General features: G+C 40.7%; 1 protein-coding gene across 2 annotated transcripts in view; it reads left to right on the top strand.

Moving 5' to 3' along the window:
* The window catches only part of EYA1 (EYA transcriptional coactivator and phosphatase 1), a 160407-nt gene that overhangs the window by 22090 nt on the left and 112551 nt on the right, over nt 1–25766 (top strand). Inside the window, exons 4-6 of one of the 2 annotated variants that reach the window (XM_069731471.1) lie at nt 16378–16455; nt 24562–24628; nt 25435–25577. In XM_069731471.1, coding sequence (XP_069587572.1) covers nt 16378–16455; nt 24562–24628; nt 25435–25577 — 288 coding nt within the window. Of the gene's footprint in view, nt 1–16377; nt 16456–24561; nt 24629–25431; nt 25578–25766 lie in introns of both variants that reach the window. The other variant, XM_069731470.1, reaches the window with a different exon arrangement.

The raw sequence follows: 25766 nt of genomic DNA, 5'->3' as shown, positions 1-25766 counted from the left end.
ACGAAACCCGACTTTTGAAAAAGTCGGGTCGAGTGAAATCGGCCGATCCTATAAAAAAGTCGGGGTCGGACGAATCCCGAAACCCAATGCAGTGCATTGGGTTTCCATGGTTCCCAGGGTCTGAAGGAGCGGAAACTCTCCTTCAGGCCCTGCGATCCATATTTTAGTGTAAAATAAAGAATTATATAAAAAATATCGCAATACTTACCCTCTGACGCGCCCTGGTACTAACCGGGAACCTTCCTTCCTTAGAATCAGCCTTCCAGGACCTTGCGATGACGTCGCGGTGACGTCGCGGCTTGTGATTGGCCGCGCGGCCGCCCATGTGACCGCTCGCGCGGCCAATCACAAGCCGCGACGTCACCCGCGACGTCACCGAAGGTCCTGGAAGGGCTGATTCTTAGGAAGGAAGGCTGTCGGAAGGAAGCAGGGCGCTTCCGAGGGTGAGTATATACCTAATAGGAATATACTCACCCTCGGAAGCGCCCTGCTTCCTTCCGACAGCCTTCCTTCCTAAGAATCAGCCCTTCCAGGACCTTCGGTGACGTCGCGGGTGACGTCGCGGCTTGTGATTGGCCGCGCGAGCGGTCACATGGGCGGCCGAGCGGCCAATCACAAGCCGCGACGTCACCGCAACGTCACCGCAACGTCACCGCAGGGTCCTAGAAGGCTGATTCTAAGGAAGGAAGGTTCCCGGTTAGTACCAGGGCGCGTCAGAGGGTAAGTATTGCGATATTTTTTATTTTAATTCTTTATTTTACACTTAAATCTGAATTCCGATACCAATTCCCGATATCTTAAACATATCGGGAATCGGTATCGGAATTCCGATTCTAGATTCAAAAGATCGCCGACTTCATGGCCGACCCCACACTGGGGTCGGGTTTCATGAAACCCGACCTTGCCAAAAGTCGGCGACTTTTGAAAAATTTCGACCCGTTTCGCTCAACCCTGTTGATGAGGCATATGTCTGACCGTGAAAAAGGTCTGCAAAGCGAAACATTGGCCTTTTCTCTACAGACTTATGCTGCATCAATAAACAGTATACCATTTGGATCAAATGAGTGCCTGGTAATTCATGATAATTTTCAGTCATTCAATGTTATTTTAGATTTATGAATCCTCACATTGTGAGCACTGCTCGCTGTGAGGATTCTCCAATGCAGATGCCGGGAGCGACAAGTATGTGACTGTGAGTATGTTATCTGCATACATGTGGTCACGTGCCGACTAGATGTGTGCAGCCTTGCTCAATACAAGTGTATTGAGTGAGGCCAGATATAGTCTAGCCAGAATGTGGCCAGAAGCATCTAATTCTCATACAGGTTAACAAATGACAGGCCACATCTGATGTCGGCATCGGAGCACTGCACGATGTGAGGATTCGCAAGTCTGTAGTTATACAGAGTGACTGTAGACTTGTAGGATATGACTAGACAACCCCTCTAAATTTGGCAAACCCACTTATTTTGAATATGTAATTTGTATGAGTGCTTTGACTCTACTTCAACAGCTAATTGTCATGGAAGAAGAAATATCAGGGATTTGAAGATCTTCCCTGGAGATTTGGTGCTGCCAGATGAGCATGGCATTGGCTTACTCTACTCTTCCCAAGCAGAACACATGCATGCTCGGTGGAGCCAAACATAAATTGAATGGGGGGATCAGCAGGGATCACTGACGACAGACTCCTATCTGATGTGTATGACCTGCATAAGTACCATAGGGATGTAATCTCTCTACCTGATCAGGAGTACAACCATATGGAGCTAATATAATGCAGTCACGGCCAGGTCTGGGTGCCTGATGGTCCAATGGCTGCTCAAAACATAAGAGGATAGCGGTAGTATAAAATGCAGATGAGATAATTATGCCTCCGTGCTTGAGCTTTGAATAGCTAAATTTCATCCAATTTAGCCACTAATTTGTATTCTTTAGATTAATTAAAATCTACCTGTTCAACACTTGAGTAAGGGATTAAGATCAACCTATTTTTCCTCAGTTGTTTAAAAACTGTAGACACAACTGTAGACATAAAACAGGTCCTGTACCTTAGTGACAACTCTAATGTGCATTGGTACAGCCTGATTCCACGATAACTGCTGCCATGGCTATCTGGATATTTGGTTACTCTGTGCAATGGCATCTTGTCCTCTCCTCATTATGGCAGTGATCATACTCAGGAAGTTGAGGGAGATAGCGATAGGCTGGCACTTTGGCGATCATGTACGTGTATCATGGAGTTGGAAGAGATACGTGCATTTGCAGACAATCATCTCAATTACAGGCCAGTTTTCAAGTAATCAAAGGCAATAGAGAATTTTGGCAGATCACCAACTTAATATGTTAATGTGGTCTACCAAGTACATCAGGTTGGCAACAGATTTCACAAGTATCTAATAACTATGGTCAACTTAACAGATTCTGCTGGCTCTGCAATTTCATATTGTCACAGCACCAATCTCACAGGAGCATTTTGTTATGTGCATAAATGTATCTATTGATAAGCAAAAGTGCAATGTGAAAAGGTAAGTTGTGTTTAACCTAGTAGTAACTAGCATAATGTGAGTGTTTAAAGGGAACCTGTCACCAGATTTGGCCAATATGAGATACAGCCTCCACCTTTCAGGGACGACATACAGCATTCTATAATGCTGTATATCTGCCCCCAACCTGACCTGTAAAAGAAGAAAAAGAAATTTTATTATACTCACCTGCGGGGCGGTCCAGTTCAAGGGGTGTCAATGTTCTCAGTCCGGTGCCTCCCTTCTTCTTACAATCGCCGTTCTCCTTCTTGTTTCATGAGGATGACGCACCCCTGTGTCATCCACACAGTCTGTTTGGCATCACGCTAATACACAGGCATACTTCTCTGCCCAGTTGATGGCAGTGCAATGTAATACAGTGTGCAGGCGCAAGGAAAAGGTCAAAGAGCCGCGGCACCTGCACACTGCAGTATTTTGCCCTGCCCCGGCAGAGAAGCACACCTGCACAGGAGTGGAATGCTGAGGAGACTGTGGATGACGCAGGGACGCGTCATCCACATGAAGCAAGGAGGATGGCGATCATAAGAAGATGGGAGGCACTGGACCAAAAACATTGACACACCTCTGACTGGACCTCCCCACAAGAGAATATAATAAAAGTTATTTTTCTTCAGGTACAGGTTGGGTTGGGGGTTTATATAGAGCATTATAGAATGTTGTAGTATATCAGCCCTGAAAGGTGCTAGCAGTATCTCATATCCGCTAAACCTGCTGAAAAGGTTCGATCTAATATATAACCTTTAATGGTAACTTAAAAAATTACTTTGCTGCTGCAATCCCTTACAGAAGATATTTAAAGACCATTGTGCCATTTTGTTAATTGCACTATCCAGTTAGGAATGTTAGCACCATAGCCCTATATCTTGGACAAACTGACACATGCATGTTAATTCCCGTGATGAATCTAAATGAAGAAAATATGTTGGGAAGCATGGAAGAACAGTCTAGGGCATCTTTGTTGTAAGGGATAATTATGGACTGTCCTTGTCAAGGCAAGAGCCTTTTATGGTTAAAACTAGGACTACTACTTTTGGGGAACAGGAGTCACTTAGACTTAAACTGTTATGCATTGACTTTACTGGACCTTGAGATGGGTGAGATTGTTTCCATTTTTACTTCTCTTTATCGTTCTACTCATGAAAGGATATATGCTTCTGTGTTTTGAAGGATGATATAATGTGTGGATATATCCCATGGATAATTGAGGTGGGTCTTAGGGGTTACGAACCGCTTTTAAAATAACTGACGACTGTCAGTAAGAATTATGACCTATGTGTCCTGCTATGAGTAGTTTTGTTTGATTTTCGAAACAGTTATTTGTCTGTCTTTTCCGTTTCGTTTTTGTTTTGGTTGTTATCAACTATATGGACAGGAGGTTTTTAATTATCTCCTTTAAGGGATAATAGCTGCAAATAATTTTTGAAGTTATCATTAAAGTTATATATTAAACAGTCACATTAAGCGTTTCCTCTCCTTCAGACCCTGGGAACCATTAGAAACCCAATGCACCGCATTGGGTTTTGTGTTTCGGCCGACCCCGACCCGACTTTTCTATAGGATCGGCCGATTTCACTCGACCCAACTTTTGAAAAAGTCGGGTTTCGTGAACCCGACCCGATCCTATAAAAAGAAAAGTCGCTCAACCCTAGTTACATCTATTCAGCCAATATATTCTAAAGGGGGGTAAATTGCAATTCTCAAAACAAGTTATTGCAGTTATTCATTACTTACAGTAGGTTGCTTTTTTTGTGGGCAATAATTCAATTGCATGCATACCTGCATTAGTAATACAATAAACACAGTAAAGGCAATAGATATGTACCAAATTCCTTGTAAAAAAAGTAGAACAAACTATCTAGTCAAATTCCTCCCATGTGATCTATTGGAAATCATCCCTGAGTTGGTATTTTCATCAGAGCATTTCCACTGCTGGAGCCTGTAACCTGATCATATGTCTACCTGATGGACAATGGCTAAATGCCATCAAACTTTTCTGCTTTACCCCTATCCATTAAATTGCTGTAAGGGTTAGAGATTGTATTTGAAGCACCATTTTTTCAGCCATAATTCATTTAAACATTTATATGATATGAAAGTAAATATAAGTATATGGGTACATGAGGTGCAACAAATTATAGCATGTAAATATAATAATGGAGAAAAAAATGTGTAAATAAGAAGCAAAAAATAAGGAAACTTACAGGAATGCAATACACACACACATATATATATATATATAATATTGCAAAACTTGAAGCATGTAGGTAAAGATATGAAAGGGTATTATGTCAGTTCACCCATAGCGGAGTTTGGAGCAAGGAAAATCCAGCAATGCAGCAGGAAGATCAATCAATAGCCAAAAAAAGGTAAATCTAGCTTCAGAAATCCGATGTATATAAAAGTATCAAAATTATTAGGTAGATTAAAAATAAGGCGTTGCAATGATTGCTCAGGGTCTAAAACGCGACTGCCTATCATCTCCTCAATCCAGGGTTGCGGCTACCATGCTGTTGACTTATTTTTAAGTTGCCTAATAAATTTGATACTTTTTTATACATCGGATTTCTGAAGCTGGATTTACCTTTTTCGGCTATCGAATAAAGCATGTAGGAACCTATTATATTTTAATAATGTTCTCAGAAGGGAATAAAAGGAGAATTGGTAAAATTCTATGGTAATGAACCATCAGACCAAGGCAGGAGGTAAAAGAGGAGAAGAAGTATAAGCAACAAATAAGATATAGCGATGGTCAAACTGGCCAAAGATTTAGGAAGAAAATGATTCTGTTGGATTACGAGGCAGCCATTCGTTTCATTTTGCGCGAGAAATATACCGGAAATAAGTTCAAATTGTTGCGGCGGTGTTTAGTTTCCAACATTGGTACAGATGCGTGAAGAGGAATGGAGGAAGGATTCTATAAAGCATAGTGCAATTGCAGAAATGAGGCTAAATGTAGATGAAATTCTAGTCAAAATATTGCTACGTTACATCAAGCTTTAGATCCAACAAGCATTCTATACCATTTTCTTAGTCCAAATTAGCCATACTTATTAGGTTTAACCTTTTTAGTTTTAACCACTTAGTGACCACAAATACATGTTTTTACACAGATATAAGAGAATAGCATCACTCGACGGGTGAATATGCAGCAGGTCTTAACTTCCCACTATAGCCAACTATATCCTGCTGCATCAGCCATGATGGTTGTTGCTGTCATTGGTGACAACGACATTTAGATGGCTAACATAGTGTGGGGGCACACTCTTTAACTCCTTTGACACCCTGTCACTATAATTATGCGGTCCTGATGGTTTCATTAGCAAATCAAGGCCAAATTATATCTTGAGAGAGGTGATGTTTTAAAATGGTATCATTTTTTTGGAGGGGGTCCCCCAAAGTCACTTCAAAGGTGAATAGTACCCTTTAAAAAAAATTGTAAATTTCCTTGAAAAAAATAAAAATGATGCTACATTTTAGACTTTTCTAAAATAAAACATGTTGGTGATGTAAAGCAGGCATGAGGACAATGTTTTTTATCAGTTTTTTTGTGTGGTACAGCTTTTTGGATTTAAGGGATAATGATTCAAATTTGAAGTATATTTATTTATTTTTGTCAAATTTATGATATTTTTTATAAATTAACACAAAACTTATCAACCTAAATTTACCACTAACCTAAAGTATAATGTGTCATGAAATACACAATCTCAAAATTACAAGGATAAGTTGTAACATTCCAGAGTTACTGCCACATAAAGTGACACGTGTAAAGGCCCCTTCACATTAAGCGACGCTGCAGCGATACCGACAACGATCCGGATCGCTGCAGCGTCGCTGTTTGGTCGCTGGAGAGCTGTCACACAGACAGCTCTCCAGCGACCAACGATGCCGGTAACCAGGGTAAACATCGGGTAACTAAGCGCAGGGCCGCGCTTAGTAACCCGATGTTTACCCTGGTTACCATGCTAAAAGTAAAAAAAAACAAACAGTACATACTTACCTACAGCTGTCTGTCCTCCAGCGCTGTGCTCTGCTTCTCTGCTCTCCTCCTGTACTCTCTGGGAGCCGGAAAGAAGAGCGGTGACGTCACCGCTCTGCTTTCCGGCTCACAGCCAGTACAGGAGGAGTGCAGAGCGCAGCGCTGGAGCACAGACAGCGGTAGGTAAGTATGTACTGTTTTTTTTTTTTTACTTTTAGCATGGTAACCAGGGTAAACATCGGGTTACTAAGCGCGGCCCTGCGCTTAGTTACCCGATGTTTACCCTGGTTACCAGTGAAGACATCGCTGGATCGGTGTCACACATGCCGATCCAGCGATGTCCACGGGAGATCCAGCGACGAAATAAAGTTCTGGACTTTATTCAGCGACCAACGATCTCCCAGCAGGGGCCTGATCGTTGGTCGCTGTCACACATAACGATTTTATTAACGATATCGTTGCTACGTCACAAATAGCAACGATATCGTTAACGATATCGTTATGTGTGAAGGTACCTTAAGATTTGAAAAATTAGGCTTGGTCACTAAGGGATTAAATTTCCGAGCTTATTTTTCTATATATCACAGGCCATGGGTACATATCAACTTTGTAGTCAAACTCTGTCCATTGACTGGAAACAGGAAAAAATAATAACTCTCTCTGGAACTTTCATTTATTGAGCAAATTAAATATACTTTTTACAATCTCATTATATTATATTTAACTCCTGTTTTAACTGACTGGAAAACTCCATCAAACTTCAGCCTTCCAGTGGACAGACATTAAACCTTTATCACCAGGGAAAGCTGTGGTATGTCTGACCATAAATTTCTACTGCAGACAAAATGTAGAAGTATTGCCAAGAGCTCCAACACAACATTTGCACCAGGGACCCTTGTCTACCATTTGTCATTTATACAACTGCCATGTTACTGTATGTGGCAGAGGGGCTCTAAACCTCTAACGCAGCTATTTGTCTATAAATCTGCATCTGCTTGGACTTTGTGTGCTGAGATGTAAAATAAATAATTAATTCCACTGTTATTCTATTTGTATTGTTTTAACATAGACCTATATAAAGTCTTCAAGCTGCCTTCTGCAAGGATAATTAACCCCATTATGAGCTTGACAAGGAGAACAGATTCCTTGTTAGAGCTAGTAACAATGAGACCTACAACAGTATTATTAATGCAGAAGAAACCTAACACGGATGGACAGGAGGATGTTACTTTTCCTTTTAGAATGGAATGCAAATCAGCTGTAATTGCAAATGAGAACTTAGCACTGGGAATCAAATTGTCTTTTCTAGAACTTTTGCTAGTGAAAACTTAAAAGGTCCATTTAACAGTAAGATCTACAAAAATGCGAATATTAATGAAAAGCTTCAAAAACTTTAATCAAAAACTTTGTTACATCATACTATATCATGTTACTTTACTACATCATGCCACAAAGCATACCTTTATTACTTCTTACTACATGTTCCTTTATTACATCATACTACAACATGTCCATTTATTGCATCATGCTACATATCCCTTTATTAGATCAATATCATACTACATGTCCTTTTTTTACATTATATTACATGTCCATTTATTATACCATACTACATGTCCCTTTATTCCATCATACTACATTTCTCTTTATTACATAATAATACGTGTATCCTTACATTACACTATATGAACCTCTATTACTTCATACTACAACATGCCTCTTTAGTACTTTATACTACCTCCTTCTTTATTACTTCATACTGCAGCATAACCCTTTATTACATTATACAACATGTACCTTTATTACTTCATACTACAGCATGCCCTTTTATTATATTATACTACATGTCCTTTTATTCCATCATACTACATATATGGTTATTATATCATTCTACATATATATTTATTCCATCATACTGCCACGTGTCCCTTCATTACATCTTACTGCAACATATCCCTTTATTATATCATAAAACAACATGCCTGTGAAGGATGACACTGGAGAGATCATGCAGAATCCAACTGCTTCCACGACATGTGATGAACCCACACCTTGCCATCCTGCCTGACATCACTTTTCTGTCAGAAGGATCACGTGGTACATTCTCCTCACTTGCACCAATGTGATGTTTCCCACGCCCTGGGGACACGTAAGGTCAGCTTGGCAGAGTTTTACCCAAACATCCACTGTCTACACGGGCCCAGGAAGACATGAAGATTAAAGGAGGGTGGCCTACGCAGCCGCTATCGTGGCACCACACTCGCTCACAACCCTGACAGGCTGAGAGGTCCTTTTCACTAGCACCAGTGAAACAGATGGCTGCCAGCCCGGTAGGACTGCCACCAGTTCTTTGTTAGATATAAGCATGGTCCATTAACATGATTATTTTGGGCCAGAAACAAGCCCCGGTAACATGGAATGTTCAACCGAGAACACAGACATGTCGATTCATGGATCGAGATAAAAGAGCAGCCCAAGGTTAAATTTTATATTTAATCTCCTAAAGGGCACAGTAGACAAAACATTGAATACACAGTGATTATACATATACGATCATCAAATATACAAAACAAATAGTGGTTGTACAAAAGTATACAGAATATAAGGGTTAGTTACCAGTCAGATGAAAGGCTTGGCTTGTGGGGGAGGGGCTGCCACATGGGAGGCTGGTGGTCCCCTCTGTTCCTTGACTTCTCCCCACACAATATGTTGTTGAGATGTACATTCACAGATAAAAGCAATAGGCCATGCTTTACACAAGCATTTAGCCATTTTGGGTCACTCCCCTTCTGCCCCCTTGGGCTGAACCTACCTACCCTTCCATCGCCTCTAGCAGCTCAAATCTGCAAAACCTCAGATGGGTCATCACTCCTTAATGGGTGGTCCTAGGGAGGCGGTTTTGAGCCATCGGATCCGGATGGGCTTCTACGCATTGAAATCAAACATGGCTTTGATACCTATCTCCTACTAGCCATTGTACATAATATCCCACCCTGGGGTGCTAGAATGTATTGAGACCCAGGATGGCATTTGCCCCTTCTGTGGATCTCAGAAATATACACAATGTACAGCTACGACATATAGTATCTCCATAATGTCTTATGGAATTATGTTACTAGAATGTTCTAGAAGATTTTTCTTTGCAGCTTCGATTCAGTATGACTCTATATTGCAAGAGAAACCCTTGACCTGAGCTTAGTTAGAAAAAAGTGTTAGATCTGTTGCTCACAGACTTTTTGAGGCTTGACCACCAACTGAGCTAGGTGCCAGCTTTCTCTTCGAGGCTTTGAGAATACTGGATGACCTGCTAAGCCAGGTTTCCTGTCCCTGTTGCACAAAGGAAGGTGGGTTTTTAATCCCATGCCAAATAGTATACAAATAATTGACATGAAATTATATATCCAATATTCTTCACAATGTCACTTCATTACCTCATACTACATATCCCTTTGTTACATTATACTACATGTCCCTTTATTACATCATACTACATGTCCCTTAATTACATCCTGAAACAACATGTCCCTTTATTGTATCACACTACAACATGTACTTTTATTATATCATACTACATGTCCCTTTATTACATCATACTACATGTCTTTTAATTACATAATACTACCTGTCCTTTATTTACATCATACTACATGTCCCTTTATTACATCCTAAAACAACATGTCCCTTTATTGCATCATACTACATGTACTTTTATCACATCATTCTACAACATGTCCTTTTATTACATCATACTACAACATGTACCTTTATTACATCATACTACAACATGGAATTGCTCAATGCAACATTTTTAGTGTTGTAATAGAAATCTATATAGGTTTTAGTAATAAGCGAATTATCTGAAAATGTGTATTAATCCTAGAAATCTTATAGGTGTTTTGAGAAAAATATCGTTGCTGTACTGTGTACTGTTTTTAGCACATTCTATACAGCCGGCAATATGTCTATAAAGCAACAAAATGGGCAGTAAAAATGTTATTTTTAGCAATCACTTTTGAAAAGTTATGATTGCTGTAAGCATTTAATATTTATTGGCAGTTCTAGATAACTTTGGCAGTCCCATCATAGACATTAAATTGTCAACAATTTCCATGAAATTACCTGGATGTGCCAACAAATATCTAGTGCTGACCACACACATTATGTTAATATTGGCCAAAGCTGCCACTTTTGGCAGGACCAGTAACCATTTAAAGAAGCCTGCCATATACATTACATTTGCTCATTAAATATACTCACCTACTTACACTTTCTCTGGGATCCAGCACCATTATGTTCTGCTTCTCATTGACGTCACCGCTCTGCAAACTCTTCGGGTCATGCTGCGCTTGCATGACCTGGAAGTGGCTTTTACACTGTATGCCCTTGGAGTGTCAGAACGAGCCACCATAAAATTACAGTTATATGAAAAAGTTTGGGCACCCCTATTAATCTTAAGCTTAATGTTTTATAAAAACTGTTTTTTTTGCAACAGCTATTTCAGTTTCAAATATCTAATAACTGTTGGACACAGTAACATTTCTGCCTTGAAATGAGGTTTATTGTACTAACAGAAAATGTGCAATCTGCATTCAAACAAAATTTGACACATGCATAACTATGGGCACCCCACCAGAAAAGTGACATTAATATTTAGTAGATCCTCCTTTTTCAAAAATAACAGCCTCTAGTCGCTTCCTGTGGCTTTTAATGAGTTCCTGGATCCTGGAATGTTCTAGAAGAATGGTATTTTTGACCATTCCTCTTTACAAAACAATTCCAGTTCAGTTAAGTTTGATGGTCGCCGAGCATGGACAGTCCTCTTCAAATGATCCCACAGATGTTCAAAGATATTCAGGTCTGGGGACTGGGATGGCCATTCCAGAACAGTGTAATTGTTCCTCTGCATGAATGCCTGAGTAGATTTGGAGCTGTGTTTTGGATCATTGTCTTGCTGAAAGATCCATCCCCTGCGTAACTTCAACTTTGTCACTGATTCATGAACATTATTGTCAAGAATCTGCTGATACTGAGAGGAATCCATGCGTCCCTCAACTTTAACAAGATTCCCGGTGCCGGCATTGGCCACACAGTCCCAAAACATGATGGAATCTCCACCAAATTTTACTGTGGGTAGCAAGTGTTTTTCTTGGAATGCTGTGTTTTTTGGCCGCCATGCATAACGCCTTTTTGAATGACCAAACAACTCAATCTTGGTTTCATCAGTCCACAGGACCTTCTTCCAAAAATAAATTGGCTTTTCCAAATGTGCTTTTGCATACCTCAGCCGACTCTGTTTGTGGCGTGCTTGCAGAAATGGCTTCTTTCGCATCACTCTCCCATTCAGCTTCACCTTGTGCAAAGTGCGTTGTTTAGTTGACTGATGCACAGGGACACCATCTGCAGCAAGTTGATGCTGCAGCTCTCTGGAGGTGGTCTGAGGATTGTCCTTGACTGATCTCACCATTCTACTTCTCTGCCTTTCTGATGTTTTTCTTGGCCTGCCACTTCTGGCCTTAACAAGAACTGTACCTGTGTTCTTCCAATTCCTTACTATGTTCCTCACAGTGGAAATTGACAGGTTAAATCTCTGAGACAGCTTTTTGTATCCTTCCCCTGAACAACTATTTTGAATAATCTTTGTTTTCAGATCATTAGACAGTTGTTTTGAGGAACCCATGATGCCACTCTTCAGAGGAGATTCAAACAGGAGAACAACTTGCAAGTGGCCACTTTAAGTAGCTTTTCTCATGATTGCATACACCTGGCTATGAAGTTCAAAGCTCAATGAGGTTAGAAAACCAAAAAAAGTGCTTTAGTAAGTCAGTAAAAAGTAGGTAGGAGTATTTAAATCAAGAAAATGATAAGGGTGCCCATACTTATGCACCTGTCAAATTTTGTTTGAATGCAGATTGCACATTTTCTGTTAGTACAATAAACCTCATTTCAAGGCAGAAACATTACTGTGTCCAACAGTTATTAGATATATGAAACTGAAATAACTGTTGCAAAAAAAACAATTTTTATAAAACATTAAGCTTAAGATTAATAGGGGAGCCCAAATGTTCTCATATATCTGTACATTGTAATATTGACTTTTGGCTCGCACATAGAGCATAGAGTGAGCCGGAGAGTCTGAAGAGCGGTGACATCACAAAGAAGAGGAGCAGATCAGCACTGGATCCTGGAGAAGGTAGTGGTAGGCGAGTATATTAGTACACTTCTTAAGGGAGATAAGCCACCACCAAAGCTATCTGCCTTTGGTTTCCTTCCCCCTTCACAGTTAGAAAACCTGCATATTCGCTGAGAATGCATGTACAGTATGTGTATTAATTTATAACATTTTTAAAGGGAATCTGTCACCAGGATTTTGTGACCTCATTTGAAGAGCAGTGTATTGTAAGAGCAGAGATCCTGATTTCATCAATTTATCACTTACTGGGTTTCTTGCTTCAGTTTTGATTAAACTACACTGCTCAAAAAAATAAACAGAACACTAAAATACCACATCCTAGATTTCTCTGAATGAAATATTCCAGTTGCAAATTTTTATTCTTTGCATAGTGGAATGTGTTCAGAACAATAAAACATAGCAATTATTAATGTAAATCAAAATGAAGGATGGAGGTTTGGATTTGGAATGATACTCAAAATCAAAGTGTAAAATTACGGGCTGATCCAATTTTAGTGGAAATGCCTCTTGACTAGTGTTGAGCGATACCTTCCGATATTTGAAAGTATCAGTATCGGATTGTATTGGCGGATATCCGAAAAATATCGGATATCGCCGATACCGATATCCGATACCAATACAAGTTAATGGGACACAAATATCGGAATGTATCCTGTAATGGTTCCCGGGGTCTGAAGGAGAGGAAACTCTCCTTCAGGCCCTGGGATCCATATTCATGTGTAAAATAAAGAATAAAAATAAAAAATATTGATATACTCACCCTCGGACGCGCCCTGGTTGTAACCGCTGCAACTGCCATGCTTCCCTTCCTAAGAATGAGCGCGTGAAGGACCTTCGATGACGTCGCGGCTTGTTATTGGTCACGTGACCGCTCATGTGACCGCTCACGTGACCAATCACAAGCCGCGACGTCATCGCAGGTCCTTCACGCGCTCATTCTTAGGAAGGGAAGCATGGTGGCTGCAGCGGTTACAACCAGGGCGCGTCTGAGGGTGAGTATATCAATATTTTTTATTTTAATTCTTTGTTTTACACATGATTCTTCTTCCCGATACCGATTCCGATATCACAAAAATATCGGAACTCGGTATCGGAATTCCGATACCGCAAATATCGGCCGATACCCGATACTTGCGGTATCGGAATGCTCAACACTACTCTTGACAAGTAAAAGATGCTCAGTATTGTGTGTGGTCTCCACGTGCCTGTATGACCTCCTTACTGTACAACACCTGGGCATGCTCCTGATGAGACGGAGGATGGTCTCCTGAGGAATCTCCTCCCAGACCTGGACTAAAGCTTCTGCCAAATCCTTGACAGTCTGTGGTGCAATGTGACGTTGGTGGATGGAGCGAGACATAATGTCCCAGATGTGCTCAATTGGATTCAAGTCTGGGGAACAGGCGGGCCAGTCCATAGCTTCAATGCCTTCATCTTGCAGGAACTGCTAACACGCTCCAGCCACATGAGATCTGGCATTGTCCTGCATTAGGAGGAACCCAGGGCCAACCGCACCAGCATATGGTCTCACAAGGGGTCTGAGGATCTCATTTCGGTTTCTAATGGCAGTCAGGCTACCTCTGGCGAGCACATGGAGGGCTGTGCGGCCCTCCAAAGAAATGACTCCCCACAACATTACTGACCCACTGTCAAACTGGTCATGCTGAAGAATGTTGCTGGCAGCAGATCATTCTCAATGGCATCTCCAGACTCTGTCACGTCTGTCACATGTGCTCATTGTGATCCTGCTTTCATCTGTGAAGAGCACAGGGCGCCAGTGGCGAATTTGCCAATTCTGGTGTTCTGTGGCAAATGCCAAGTGTCCTGCACGGTGTTGGGCTGTGAGCCCAACTCCATCTGTGGATGTTGGGCACTCAGACCATCCTCATTGAGTTGGTTTGTTCGTTTCTAACCGTTTGTGCAGACATATGCACATTTGTGGCCTGCTGGAGGTCATTTTGCTCTGGCAGTGCTCCTCCTGTTCCTCCTTGCACAAAGGTGAGGGTAGCAGTCCTGCTGCTGGGTTGTTGCCCTCCTATTGCCCCCTCCACATCTGCTGGTACACTGGCCTGTCTCCTGGTAGCACCTTCAGTCTCTGGACACTACGCTGACAGACACAGCAAACCTTCTTGCCACAGCTTTTTGTGCCGTCCTGGATGAGCTGCACTACCTGAATTACTTGTGTGGGTTGTAGAGTCCATTTCCTGCTACCACGAGTGTGAAAGCACAACCAATATTCAAAAGTGACCAAAGCATCAGCCAGAAAGCATTGGTACTGTGATGTGGTATGTGGTCCCTACCTGCACAACCACTCCTTTATTGAGTGTGTCTTGATAATTGCCAATAATTTCCACCTGTTGTCTATTCCATTTGCACAACAGCATGTGAAATTGATTGTCAAACAGTCTTGCTTCCTAAGTGGACAGCTTGATTTCACAGAAGTTTGACTTACTTGACGTAATATTCTGTTGTTTAAGTGTTCCTTTTATTTTTTTTGAGCAGTGTATTTTTTTTGCTACAGATGTATCCGTTCCCTTCCCGCGCCACTGATTGGTAGCTTTCTCAATATGCTGTGCGTAAGCAGAAAGCTGCTAATCAATACTAAAACTATAGCAAGCAGCGCACTAAGTGACGCATCACTAGAAACAGGGTCACGGTTTCTACAACATGCAGTTCTCATATTAGGTGGCAAAAACCTGGTGACAGATTCCCTTTAAAAAGATTGCTGAAGATTATGTCAATAAAGTGGACCTTGTTCATTTCTAATGTTAATTCTACTCTCGGACTTTGATTCTGAAACCTTTTACCATGACGGCTGCCATGTTCCTTCCTACCTGGATAATTTCAGAATGTCTCATGGTTTTTGGTTGGACTGTGAAGACTGTCATTCTGTGTTAAAATGTCATAAGATAAAGGGTTCTACGTATGCATTCAGAGTTCCGGAGACTTTCCTTTACATATAGCAACTTTTTTTACCCTTAAACAAATTGAGGAGAAAGCAAATAATCTAGATGTTTTACAGCAAAAGTCCTTATAATATGGTATCATGCAGAGGTCAACCAAAATAAACTCAGTTGAATCATTTAGAGAAGTACCCCCAACTATATTTCCCTAAAGTTTTGAAATATGGCAGAATTGTATTAAAACATTTACTAATCACTGTCTTCTCTGGCTTCCTGCACCTCCACGATCCCCTTTTGGACCATGTGACCTCATTTCAGCTTTTCCCACTCATGCGGGTCTTACAGCATGGGCATGGTCCTGTTTTTGCAATGGAAGACTCGTTACGAGTCTCCATTTAGAAAGTGTCTTCCAGTCCACCTCTAAACCCCCCAACGTGACCCGGCTCGTCTGATTTGATAACACATGATCCAGAAATGGACCGGAGCAACGCTGGAAACTGGAGAAGACAGCGATTGTTACGCATCTTATCCCACTACATATACTTATTTAGAAGGAATCAGGGAATTAAAAAGTAGCGGTGGGGCTTCTTTAGGTAAATCCACTAGTGTAAATTCTTTTGAATATAGTCTTATTTTTGTAGCCTATGAATATCATAGGTCTGCTTCCAGTTTCTATATTTGCATGCATGAATTAGTTTTAAGTATTCTTACCATATTCCATTAATGATAAGGTTGTAATAATTGCTGTTATATTCCTAGTTAAAACAGAGCCAATGAGCGGCAGTGACCTCACTGCAACGACTGCAGACGGATCTTTAGACAACTACTCAGGGTCAGGTAAGTAAAGCGTAATGACAGGGTGGCGATGTTTCTCCTTAAGTGTTTGCATAGCAATACGGTGACAAAATGACAGCTATTTATTTTCCTCTGTAGTTACGTTAGTTCACAAGTTATACAGTTCTGTCTAACCGAATTATTGAATATACATTATATTACGTCCTACCAGGCTGCAAAAAGACCAGAGGTTTCATAGTGACATTTTGACATTTTCAATAAATAGAATTCTATATTAAAAGGATATGAAGCATCAAGTCCTGAAAAATCTATGAAGGTCAATTGGATTACGTGATCAGTCTACACATTCTACTGGGATGTATTACAATTAGTTCAGGTATATGGCGTGAGCTTGAATTAAGCAATGAAAAAACACAACAGATTTATTTCTTATACCTTTGGTAAAGCATAATAGCTGTGAGATTTAGTAAGAGCACTATTACGGTAGTTAATTAGATTAATTAGTGATTTTTGAATCATACAAAAATTGACCTGGTTATTAAGTGAGACGGGTGACCTAGAATATGGGAATACACGCACAGTTGCAGATTTAATCATATTGTTCTAAGTTCTCTCTTTTTCTCTCTCTGCGTGATGCTCGTTTTTTGTACACTTTCGAAACTTTCTAAAGAGGTGCAAAAAATTTCATTTTTAGTGGTCCATTTCTTTGTAGTTGGTGTGTTTCTTCATGTGCTTCATTTATTCTATTGGATATAATGTTTTTACAACGTGGAAAACTGTTACTGTAGTGCAGAAACCCATCACTGCATAGAATTTAAGTGTAGCTAAGTGTGAATTCTCGGGGTAAATTACAGTCTAAAGGGTAACGTTACTTCATGTAGAGAGGGACATGTCTGACATGCCAGTGTAAGGAGACATACAGTCATGGCCAAAAGTATTGACACCCCTGCAATTCTGTCAGATAATACTCAGTTTCTTCCTGAAAATGATTGCAATCACAAATTCTTTGTTATTATCTTCATTTAATTTGTCTTAAATGAAAAAACACAAAAGAGAATGAAGCAAAAAGCAAAACATTGATCATTTCACACAAAACTCCAAAAATGGGCCAGACAAAAGTATTGGCACCCTCAGCCGAATACTTTGTTGCACAACCTTTAGCCAAAATAACTGCGACCAACCGCTTCTGGTAACCATCAATGAGTTTCTTACAATGCTCTGCTGGAATTTTAGACCATTCTTCTTTGGCAAACTCCTCCAGGTCCCTGATGTTTGAAGGCTGCCTTCTCCAAACTGCCATTTTAGATCTCTCCACAGGTGTTCTATGGGATTCAGGTCTGGACACATTGCTGGCCACTTTTGAAGTCTCCAGCGCTTTCTCTCAAACCATTTTCTAGTGCTTTTTGAAGTGTGTTTTGGGTCATGGTCCTGCTGGAAGACCCATGACCTCTGAGGGAAACCCAGCTTTCTCACACTGGGCCCTACATTATGCTGCAAAATTTGTTGGTAGTCTTCAGACTTCATAATGCCATGCACACAGTCAAGCAGTCCAGTACCAGAGGAAGCAAAGCAACCCCAAAACATCAGGGAACCTCCGCCATGTTTGACTGTAGGGACCGTGTTCTTTTCTTTGAATGCCTCTTTTTTTCTCCTGTAAACTCTATGTTGATGCTTTTGCCCAAAAAGCTCTACTTTTGTCTCATCTGACCAGAGAACATTCTTCCAAAATGTTTTAGGCTTTTTCAGGTAAGTTTTGGCAAACTTCAGCCTGACATTTTTATGTCTCGGGGTAAGAAGTGGGGTCTTCCTGGGTCTCCTACCATACAGTCCCTTTTCATTCAGACGCTGACGGATAGTACGGGTTGACACTGTTGTACCCTTGGACTGCAGGGCGGCTTGAACTTGTTTGGATTTTAGTCGAGGTTCTTTATCCAACATCCGCACAATCTTGTGTTGAAATCTCTTGTCAATTTTTCTTTTCTTTCCACATCTAGGGAGGTTAGCCACAGTGCCATGGGCTTTAAACTTCTTGATGACATTGCGCACGGTAGACACAGGAACATTCAGGTCTTTGGAGATGGACTTGTAGCCTTGCTCATGCTTCCTCACAATTTGGTTTCTCATGTCCTCAGACAGTTCTTTGGTCTTCTTTCTTTTCTCCATGCTCAATGTGGTACACTCAAGGACACAGGGCAGAGGTTGAGTCAACTTTAATCCATGTCAACTATCTGCAAGTTTAGTTATTGCCAACACCTGTTAGGTGCCACAGGTAAGTTACAGGTGCTGATAATTACACAAATTAGAGAAACATCACATGATTTTCGAACAGTGCCAATACTTTTGTCAACCCCCTTTTTTATATTTGGTGTGGAATTATATCCAATTTGGATTTAGGACAATTCTTTTTGTGTTTTTTTCATTTAAGACAAATTAAATGAAGATAATAATACCAAAGAATTTGTGTTTGCAATCATTTTCAGGAAGAAAATGAGTATTATCTGACAGAATTGCAGGGGTGTCAATACTTTTGGCTATGACTGTATAGGCCATACAATGCTTAGCGCACTTTTTTACACTTTTCTGTACTTCTATTTGCACTTTAACCATTAGAAAATAGAAATGTACCGCAATTTACAGTAGGATCTGCTATACAAGGAAAGTTCAGTCTGTTTCTAAAACATCATATTTCATAAAGCATGTGTATATTTGAATGAATTGTAAATTGATTGTACAAATTGTTTTAAAAGCATTTCCCTAATAATTAATGAATGATGGAGTTCCTCACTGGAGCTCACTTTAAAGGCTATTGTTAGAGTCCTTGACTATAGGCTGTTCACAGAGTGTCCCATTGCTGGATTATGAAAGGGAACCCAACAGCAAGTGTTAAATTGCCCTGATTCGCCAGTACAGGAAAAGGAAGCAGTGCAGAATGCCCATAGAAATCATTGGGGGGTGTGGGTAAAGCATGGATGTGCTACATTGGTCCTAAAGCCTTTTTTCCAGTTGCCCTTTGTTCTGGCTACAAGATAAATTATTGAGGACTTTCATTTAATAATTTCCTAATAGATTATTGGAAAACTAAATTCATTAAACCAATCATGATAATGAAAAATGTTTATTAATCAACCTGTATTTTTTTTTTTAATTGTTTTAAGTCCACATTGCACATTAGTTTCCCAAAGTCCCACATGAAACTCTTTGACTATTGTGGAGGGCCGAACAATACAGTGAAACTAATTATGCTAAATATTACTATTAACGTATTAATACTAATTGCATCACTTAATATTGTACAGATTTAAAGGGGCATTTCCATCTCCAAGATCACATCCCAAAATGTAGTAGGTGTTAGAATAATAATGATATCAAAAACCTTCATTTAGAAGTGTAATATAGTTCTTCTGATTCTTCTGATTCCATGGTTATGACCACTGATGTAGCGACAGTTAGTTAGCTAGTTGCTAATGGTCATAACCATGGATACCTAAGGTACTGCAATACCTGCACATGAGGAATGAGACATAGCAAATCAGAAAATCTATGCTACATTTCTAAGTGGAGGTGTTTTCTAATATTATTATTTTTATGCCTACTACACATTGGATAGGATTTTGAAGATGGGAATACCCCTTTAAGTCTGCTGCCTTGCTGATACCCTCTAATACATGATATGATAGGGATGATTGTAACATGTATCTTATCAGTGACAGCTAATCAACATCATACAATTTACTGCTTTTTATAGCAGTTTATAAATCAGACTGCTCCTGTTATTCAGTCCTTGTACCTTGATTAATGGCTCCTACCATACAGTATGATATCCTCACAGTGTGATGTCCCCAACAGCTCTAACACAGTATGATGTTTCCACAATCCTCACAGTCCTCCCACAAACTGTATGATGCCCCCAACCGACCTCCCGCAAACTGTATGATTGCTCCCATGGCCCCCACAGCCTTCCCATATACTATACGATGGCCCACACTGCCCTCCCGCACACTGTATGATGGCCCCCACAAACCTGCATATTGTTTGATGGCCCTTAAAGCTCTCCCACACAAAGAGTATGATGGCCTCAAAAGACCTCTCATACAGATAGTATGATGGCCTCAGAGCCCTGCCACACAGGCAGCATGATGGCCCCTCAGCCTTCCGGCACTAACTGCATGATGGGCCCCCACCGCCGTCCCGCACAGATAGCATGATTGCCTCCACAGCCCTCCTACACAGACATGATGTTCTCAAAGGCCCCTGATACACTGTATGATCCTCACACTGTATGATGGATCTCAAATTTCCCCCTATACACAGTAGGAACCCTGACACACACCTCACTCCCACTCTCCCATTTCCCAGATGCTCTGCTCCAGTCTTTGCTGTGTGTACTGAGGCTCCCCACAGCTGATATGATGTATTGATGTAATTGTGTCTGAGTGCGCACACTGAATAGTGGAAGGAGGAGTCCGCGGCAACCTCCTTCACCATTGTATTCTCAAGGATGCCTATAGCTGTGAATTTGGGACTCGGGCGAGAGTGACCACATGATATGGTCCGTGGTACAATGTTTTGAGCTTTTTGACTGTGTCGGTCCACTTGACAGACAGGTATAGCTACAGGGCCAGATGTGGCCCACAGGCTGCACTTTTCCTAGTTTTCACCAATGTCCAAACCATATAGCTGGCACTTCATAATACATTGTTAACATATTCAGGGGCTGGAAGAAGCTGGCTGCGAAACGCGCGTTGGGGTGAGGTGGGATGCAGTGTCTGCTAGAAGGTAGCTATTATTATTGCTTTTGGTCGCACATATATATATATTGGGTATACTTTATGCATACTGAGGTAGCTTGTGTTGAACCAGATAGTGCTTATAGGAATGGCTACCGTTTGCAGTAGATCTTATTGTTGATATAGGTCTTTACATTATATAATACTATTCAGTGTCCCATCTTGTGTTAGGGTGCTTGTGCACTCTATTGCATTATTGTACATTTTAATTACTTCTTAATAAAGTTTTGTCGATTTGACCTCATTCTGGATCTCTTCTGTTGTGAATTATGTGGCAGAGCTCCCTCCTGTGGTCACAAGTGGTACTTCGGCTGATTCTCTCTGGGAGCTTCCGTTTGTGGAGGAAAGTGGTACTGCGGCTTCTGAGTTTCCTCCCTCAGGTGATCTGGTGAGGTCGTTAGGTGCTTCTCTACTTAACTCCACCTAATGCTTTGATCCTGGCTTCCTGTCAATGTTCCAGTGTTGGACTTGTTTTTCCCTGGATTATTCCTGTGGCCTGCTGCTCTGCATAGCTAAGTTCTTCTTTGCTATTTGTTTGCTATTTTTTCTGTCCAGCTTGTTTTGCTGGAAGCTCTGGGACGCAAAGGGTGTACTTCCGTGCCGTTAGTTCGGTACGGAGGGTCTTTTTGCCCCCTTTGCGTGGTTTTCTTTAGGGTTTTGTGTAGACCGCAAAGTTATCTTTCCTATCCTCGCTCTGTTAAGAAAGTCGGGCCTCACTTTGCTGAATCTATTTCATCCCTACGTTTGTCTTTTCATCTTAACTCACAGTCATTATATGTGGGGGGCTGCCTTTTCCTTTGGGGTGTTTCTCTGAGGCAAGGTAGGCTTATTTTCTATCTTCAGGCTAGTTAATTTCTCAGGCTGTGCCGAGTTGCATAGGCAGAGTTAGGCGCAATCCACGGCTGCCTCTAGTGTTGTTTGGAGAGGATTAGGGATTGAGGTCTGCACGTCTCAGACGGTTCCCACGTCTCAGAGCTCGTTCTATGATTTTGGGTTATTGTCAGATCACTGTATGTGCTCTGACCGCTATGTCCATTGTGGTACTGAATTGCCTTTCATAACAGTACAGGAAGCCCAAAGTGCTAATGATTCTCAATAGAGGGAAAAAAGAAGTTCTGAGACCATTTTTTTTTCTTTGCACTGTGTTTTGCCTTTTTTTTCCCCTAGACATTTGGGTGGTTCAGGACACAGGTGTAGCAATGGACATTAAAGGTCTGTCTTCATGTGTGGATCAGCTCACGGCAAGAGTTCAAAATATTCAAGATTTTGTGGTTCAGAATTCTTTGCTAGAACCGAGAATTCCTATTCCAGATTTGTTTTTTGGAGATAGAACTAAATTTCTGAGTTTCAAAAATAATTGTAAACTATTTCTGGCTTTGAAACCTCGCTCCTCTGATGACCCAGTTCAACAGGTTAGGATCGTCATTTCTTTTTTGCGTGGCGACCCTCAGGAATGGGCGTTTTCTCTTGCGTCAGGAGATCCTGCATTGAGTAATATCGATGCGTTTTTCCTGGCGCTTGGGTTGCTGTACGACGGCTGCCTCTAGTGTTGTTTGGAGAGGATTAGGGATTGCGGTCTGCACGTCTCAGATGGTTCCCACGTCTCAGAGCTCGTTCTATGATTTTGGGTTATTGTCAGATCACTGTATGTGCTCTGACCGCTATGTCCATTGTGGTACTGAATTGCCTTTCATAACACTCTTCGTTTCGGCTGTCTTTATGGGTAAGACCTAATATGGTAGCAATGCACTTTGCCTAGGTCTGGTCTAGCCTAATAATTTTGATTGGATCAGCTGACCATCTAATGTTCATGGAGGCATCCGGAGCTCTTCCTTGATAGATGATGACATTTTATAAGGCTCCTATTCCTTTCTATTGACAGCTCCCAATAAGTCACCACCAGAAACATATTGCAGTGGTTTACTCCCCTCTCATATTTGGAAATATATGCATGCTCAGAAGGACCGAGTGTGCATGTACATGAATAAAAAAAGATCTCTGTCAGATAATACTTTAAAAAATAGCTCAATTTTAAGTGCAGGCTGTATTGCATCTCATGATGACCAGTTGACCATTGTTTGCATTTCTAATATTATTTTAAGTACATTCTTACAAGGCATACCCAAATCATTCCCTCCTATGTCATAGGACAGGAGTGTGGAATCATTGCAAAGCTCAGTAATCCTTTATTTCACTCTGTATTTTCTTTAAGCGAATGGGAGTTCTAAAAACAAGGGATTTGGCAGGGAAGTTCTGTATGTTTGCAAGCCTGGAAGCACTTACATCTCCTCAGCCCTCTAGAAATAATAAGAGGGACCTTGTCAAATAAACATGTATACATCATTTTAAGGCCATGGTTAGACGAGAATATGAAAGATCATCTAATTTTCATGGAGAAAACTTGGACGATTATAATCTGTTTTGCCATCATTGTGCCATTCATTTTTATAGATCGACATTTTAAAATGTACAGTATCAAATACAGTTTCCTAGCTTAATAATGGCAATGTATCTGTAAAACTGTCACGAATTCAGCAATTTAGGTCATACCTTGCTTATTATAGTTTCACTCAGATGCAATGATCAGATTACCTAAAAGCATGGCCTATAGGGAGACTCATCTATATAAGTATGTTAAAAATAATAAATTCTAATGCCTATTGTATAACGTGTGAACCCACTCTTAGTCCCAAGTCACACTTGCGAGTGCCATGCGAGAAACTTGCGCGAGTCTGTCGCATCAATACCAGGCACTGCCGCCGGGACCGGAGCATGTGGCTGCATGTATTTCTATGCAGCCGCACACTCCTGTCCCGAGTGCCGGTGGCAGTACCGGATATTGATGCATGTTTCTTGCATGGCACTCGCAAGTGTGACCCCGGCCTCAGTGTACAAACACACTGAGGCAGCCAGAAACATGCACGCCATCTACATTTTCAAATACAAGAATGTCGACCTGAAAAACAGAGAGATCTTTTACAATAAAATATATATTTTAAATGATAAGTTAAAAAACTGTGGCTGACATGCATGGTTATCGGCAGCCAAGTCTTGCCACCTCCTAACCTCCCTCCATGTGTTCGTATCCTTAGCATACAAACGTGTCCCATTGATTTCACTTAATATACGTATTCGTGGTATAATCATTTATTCTGAAAATGGGGCTAGATGACAAGATTTGAGCACATTGAGTGTCGCTAAGAAACGGTGCACCAATGTAATAATTTATTTTCTAATTTCATATTACTGTATTTAATCTATGGAACAGTTATTACAATGTTTTATGATCATTATATGCTTACTGTTGTATTTCCTTAGTACGGATAATTAATTTTGTTTCATTCACTTTTTTTACATGCAGTAATTGGAAGCAGTGGATTTAGTCCCAGACAAACGCACCAGTTTTCCCCACAAATCTACCCATCCAAGTAAGAGTTCATTCCTTATGCACTAATGAAATAAACACATGGCATCCATAAACCTGTCATTGCGTGTTTTTTTGTGTATACCTGCCAGTTCATTGCAGCCTCTTTCTGTACTGCTGTGCTCTAAGAGACAGCGAAGGCATTGGGTTACCACCTTTACTTGCTCTTACGTTCTCTCTCCTGTCTCCTGCTGTCTCTTGAACTTTCCTAATCTTCTCCTCTACTTTCCTCTAAAGGTAACATTGTGTTCCCTTTTCCATTTTCTCTTTTCTCTCTGACCTCTTTTTTTCTGACATTACTAAGAGCAATAATAGATCAATGTGTGTGCGCATTGACGGCGTCTGAAAACCATGAGACACCTCTAATACTGAAAATTAGGACATTCCAGACTCAATTTTAACGAGAGCTGCTGACAACCCATACATAAATGAGATCATAGAAAGTTGCTTTAAATTGTGCATGAACCTGTTCTAGTGAATGTACCCCTGTTATTGCTGTTTATACTGTTCCCTAATGTATTACAGTAGTTTTTCTACACTTCATGTATCCTTTCTGTGACTGAGTATATTCACTTTACTATTCCGCTCATTTCCTGGACCCCGTACTTGACTTTAAAGCTAAGGGGTTTTTTTGTTGCTTTTTTTTTATTCACTACTCCACTCATTTCCTGGAATCCGTAGTAGACATGTCAGCTCGGCATACTTTTTAGGGTTTTTAATTCACCAGAGAAGTAATGTTGATGAAGATGTTGACAAGTCATTATTTTTAGTAAAGCATTTTTCTTCTTGTTTCTGTTTTTTTAATAGCAGAGCTTACCCACATATCCTGCCCACCCCTTCCTCACAAACGATGGCTGCATATGGGCAGACTCCATTCCCCACAGGAATGCAACAAGCCACAGCATATGCTACATACCCCCAACCGGGACAGCCCTATGGAATTCCTCCTTACGGTAGGCAGCCTGTCATTAATTACATGTCACTCTTTCCATTTTACCTTACTTTTCTTCTTGACAGACACAAGAAGACCCTTTCAGCAAACGTTAATATGTATATATATATATATATATATATATATATATACACATATATAATGTATGTATGTACACATACCTATCCGTAATCTCAGTAATATTTAAAGG

Source organism: Ranitomeya imitator, chromosome 6, assembly GCF_032444005.1.
Source record: "Ranitomeya imitator isolate aRanImi1 chromosome 6, aRanImi1.pri, whole genome shotgun sequence".
NCBI classification, from domain to species: domain Eukaryota; kingdom Metazoa; phylum Chordata; class Amphibia; order Anura; family Dendrobatidae; genus Ranitomeya; species Ranitomeya imitator.
The sequence above is the reverse complement of the archived record's forward strand: the minus strand, read 5'-3'. Positions and strand labels throughout refer to the sequence as shown.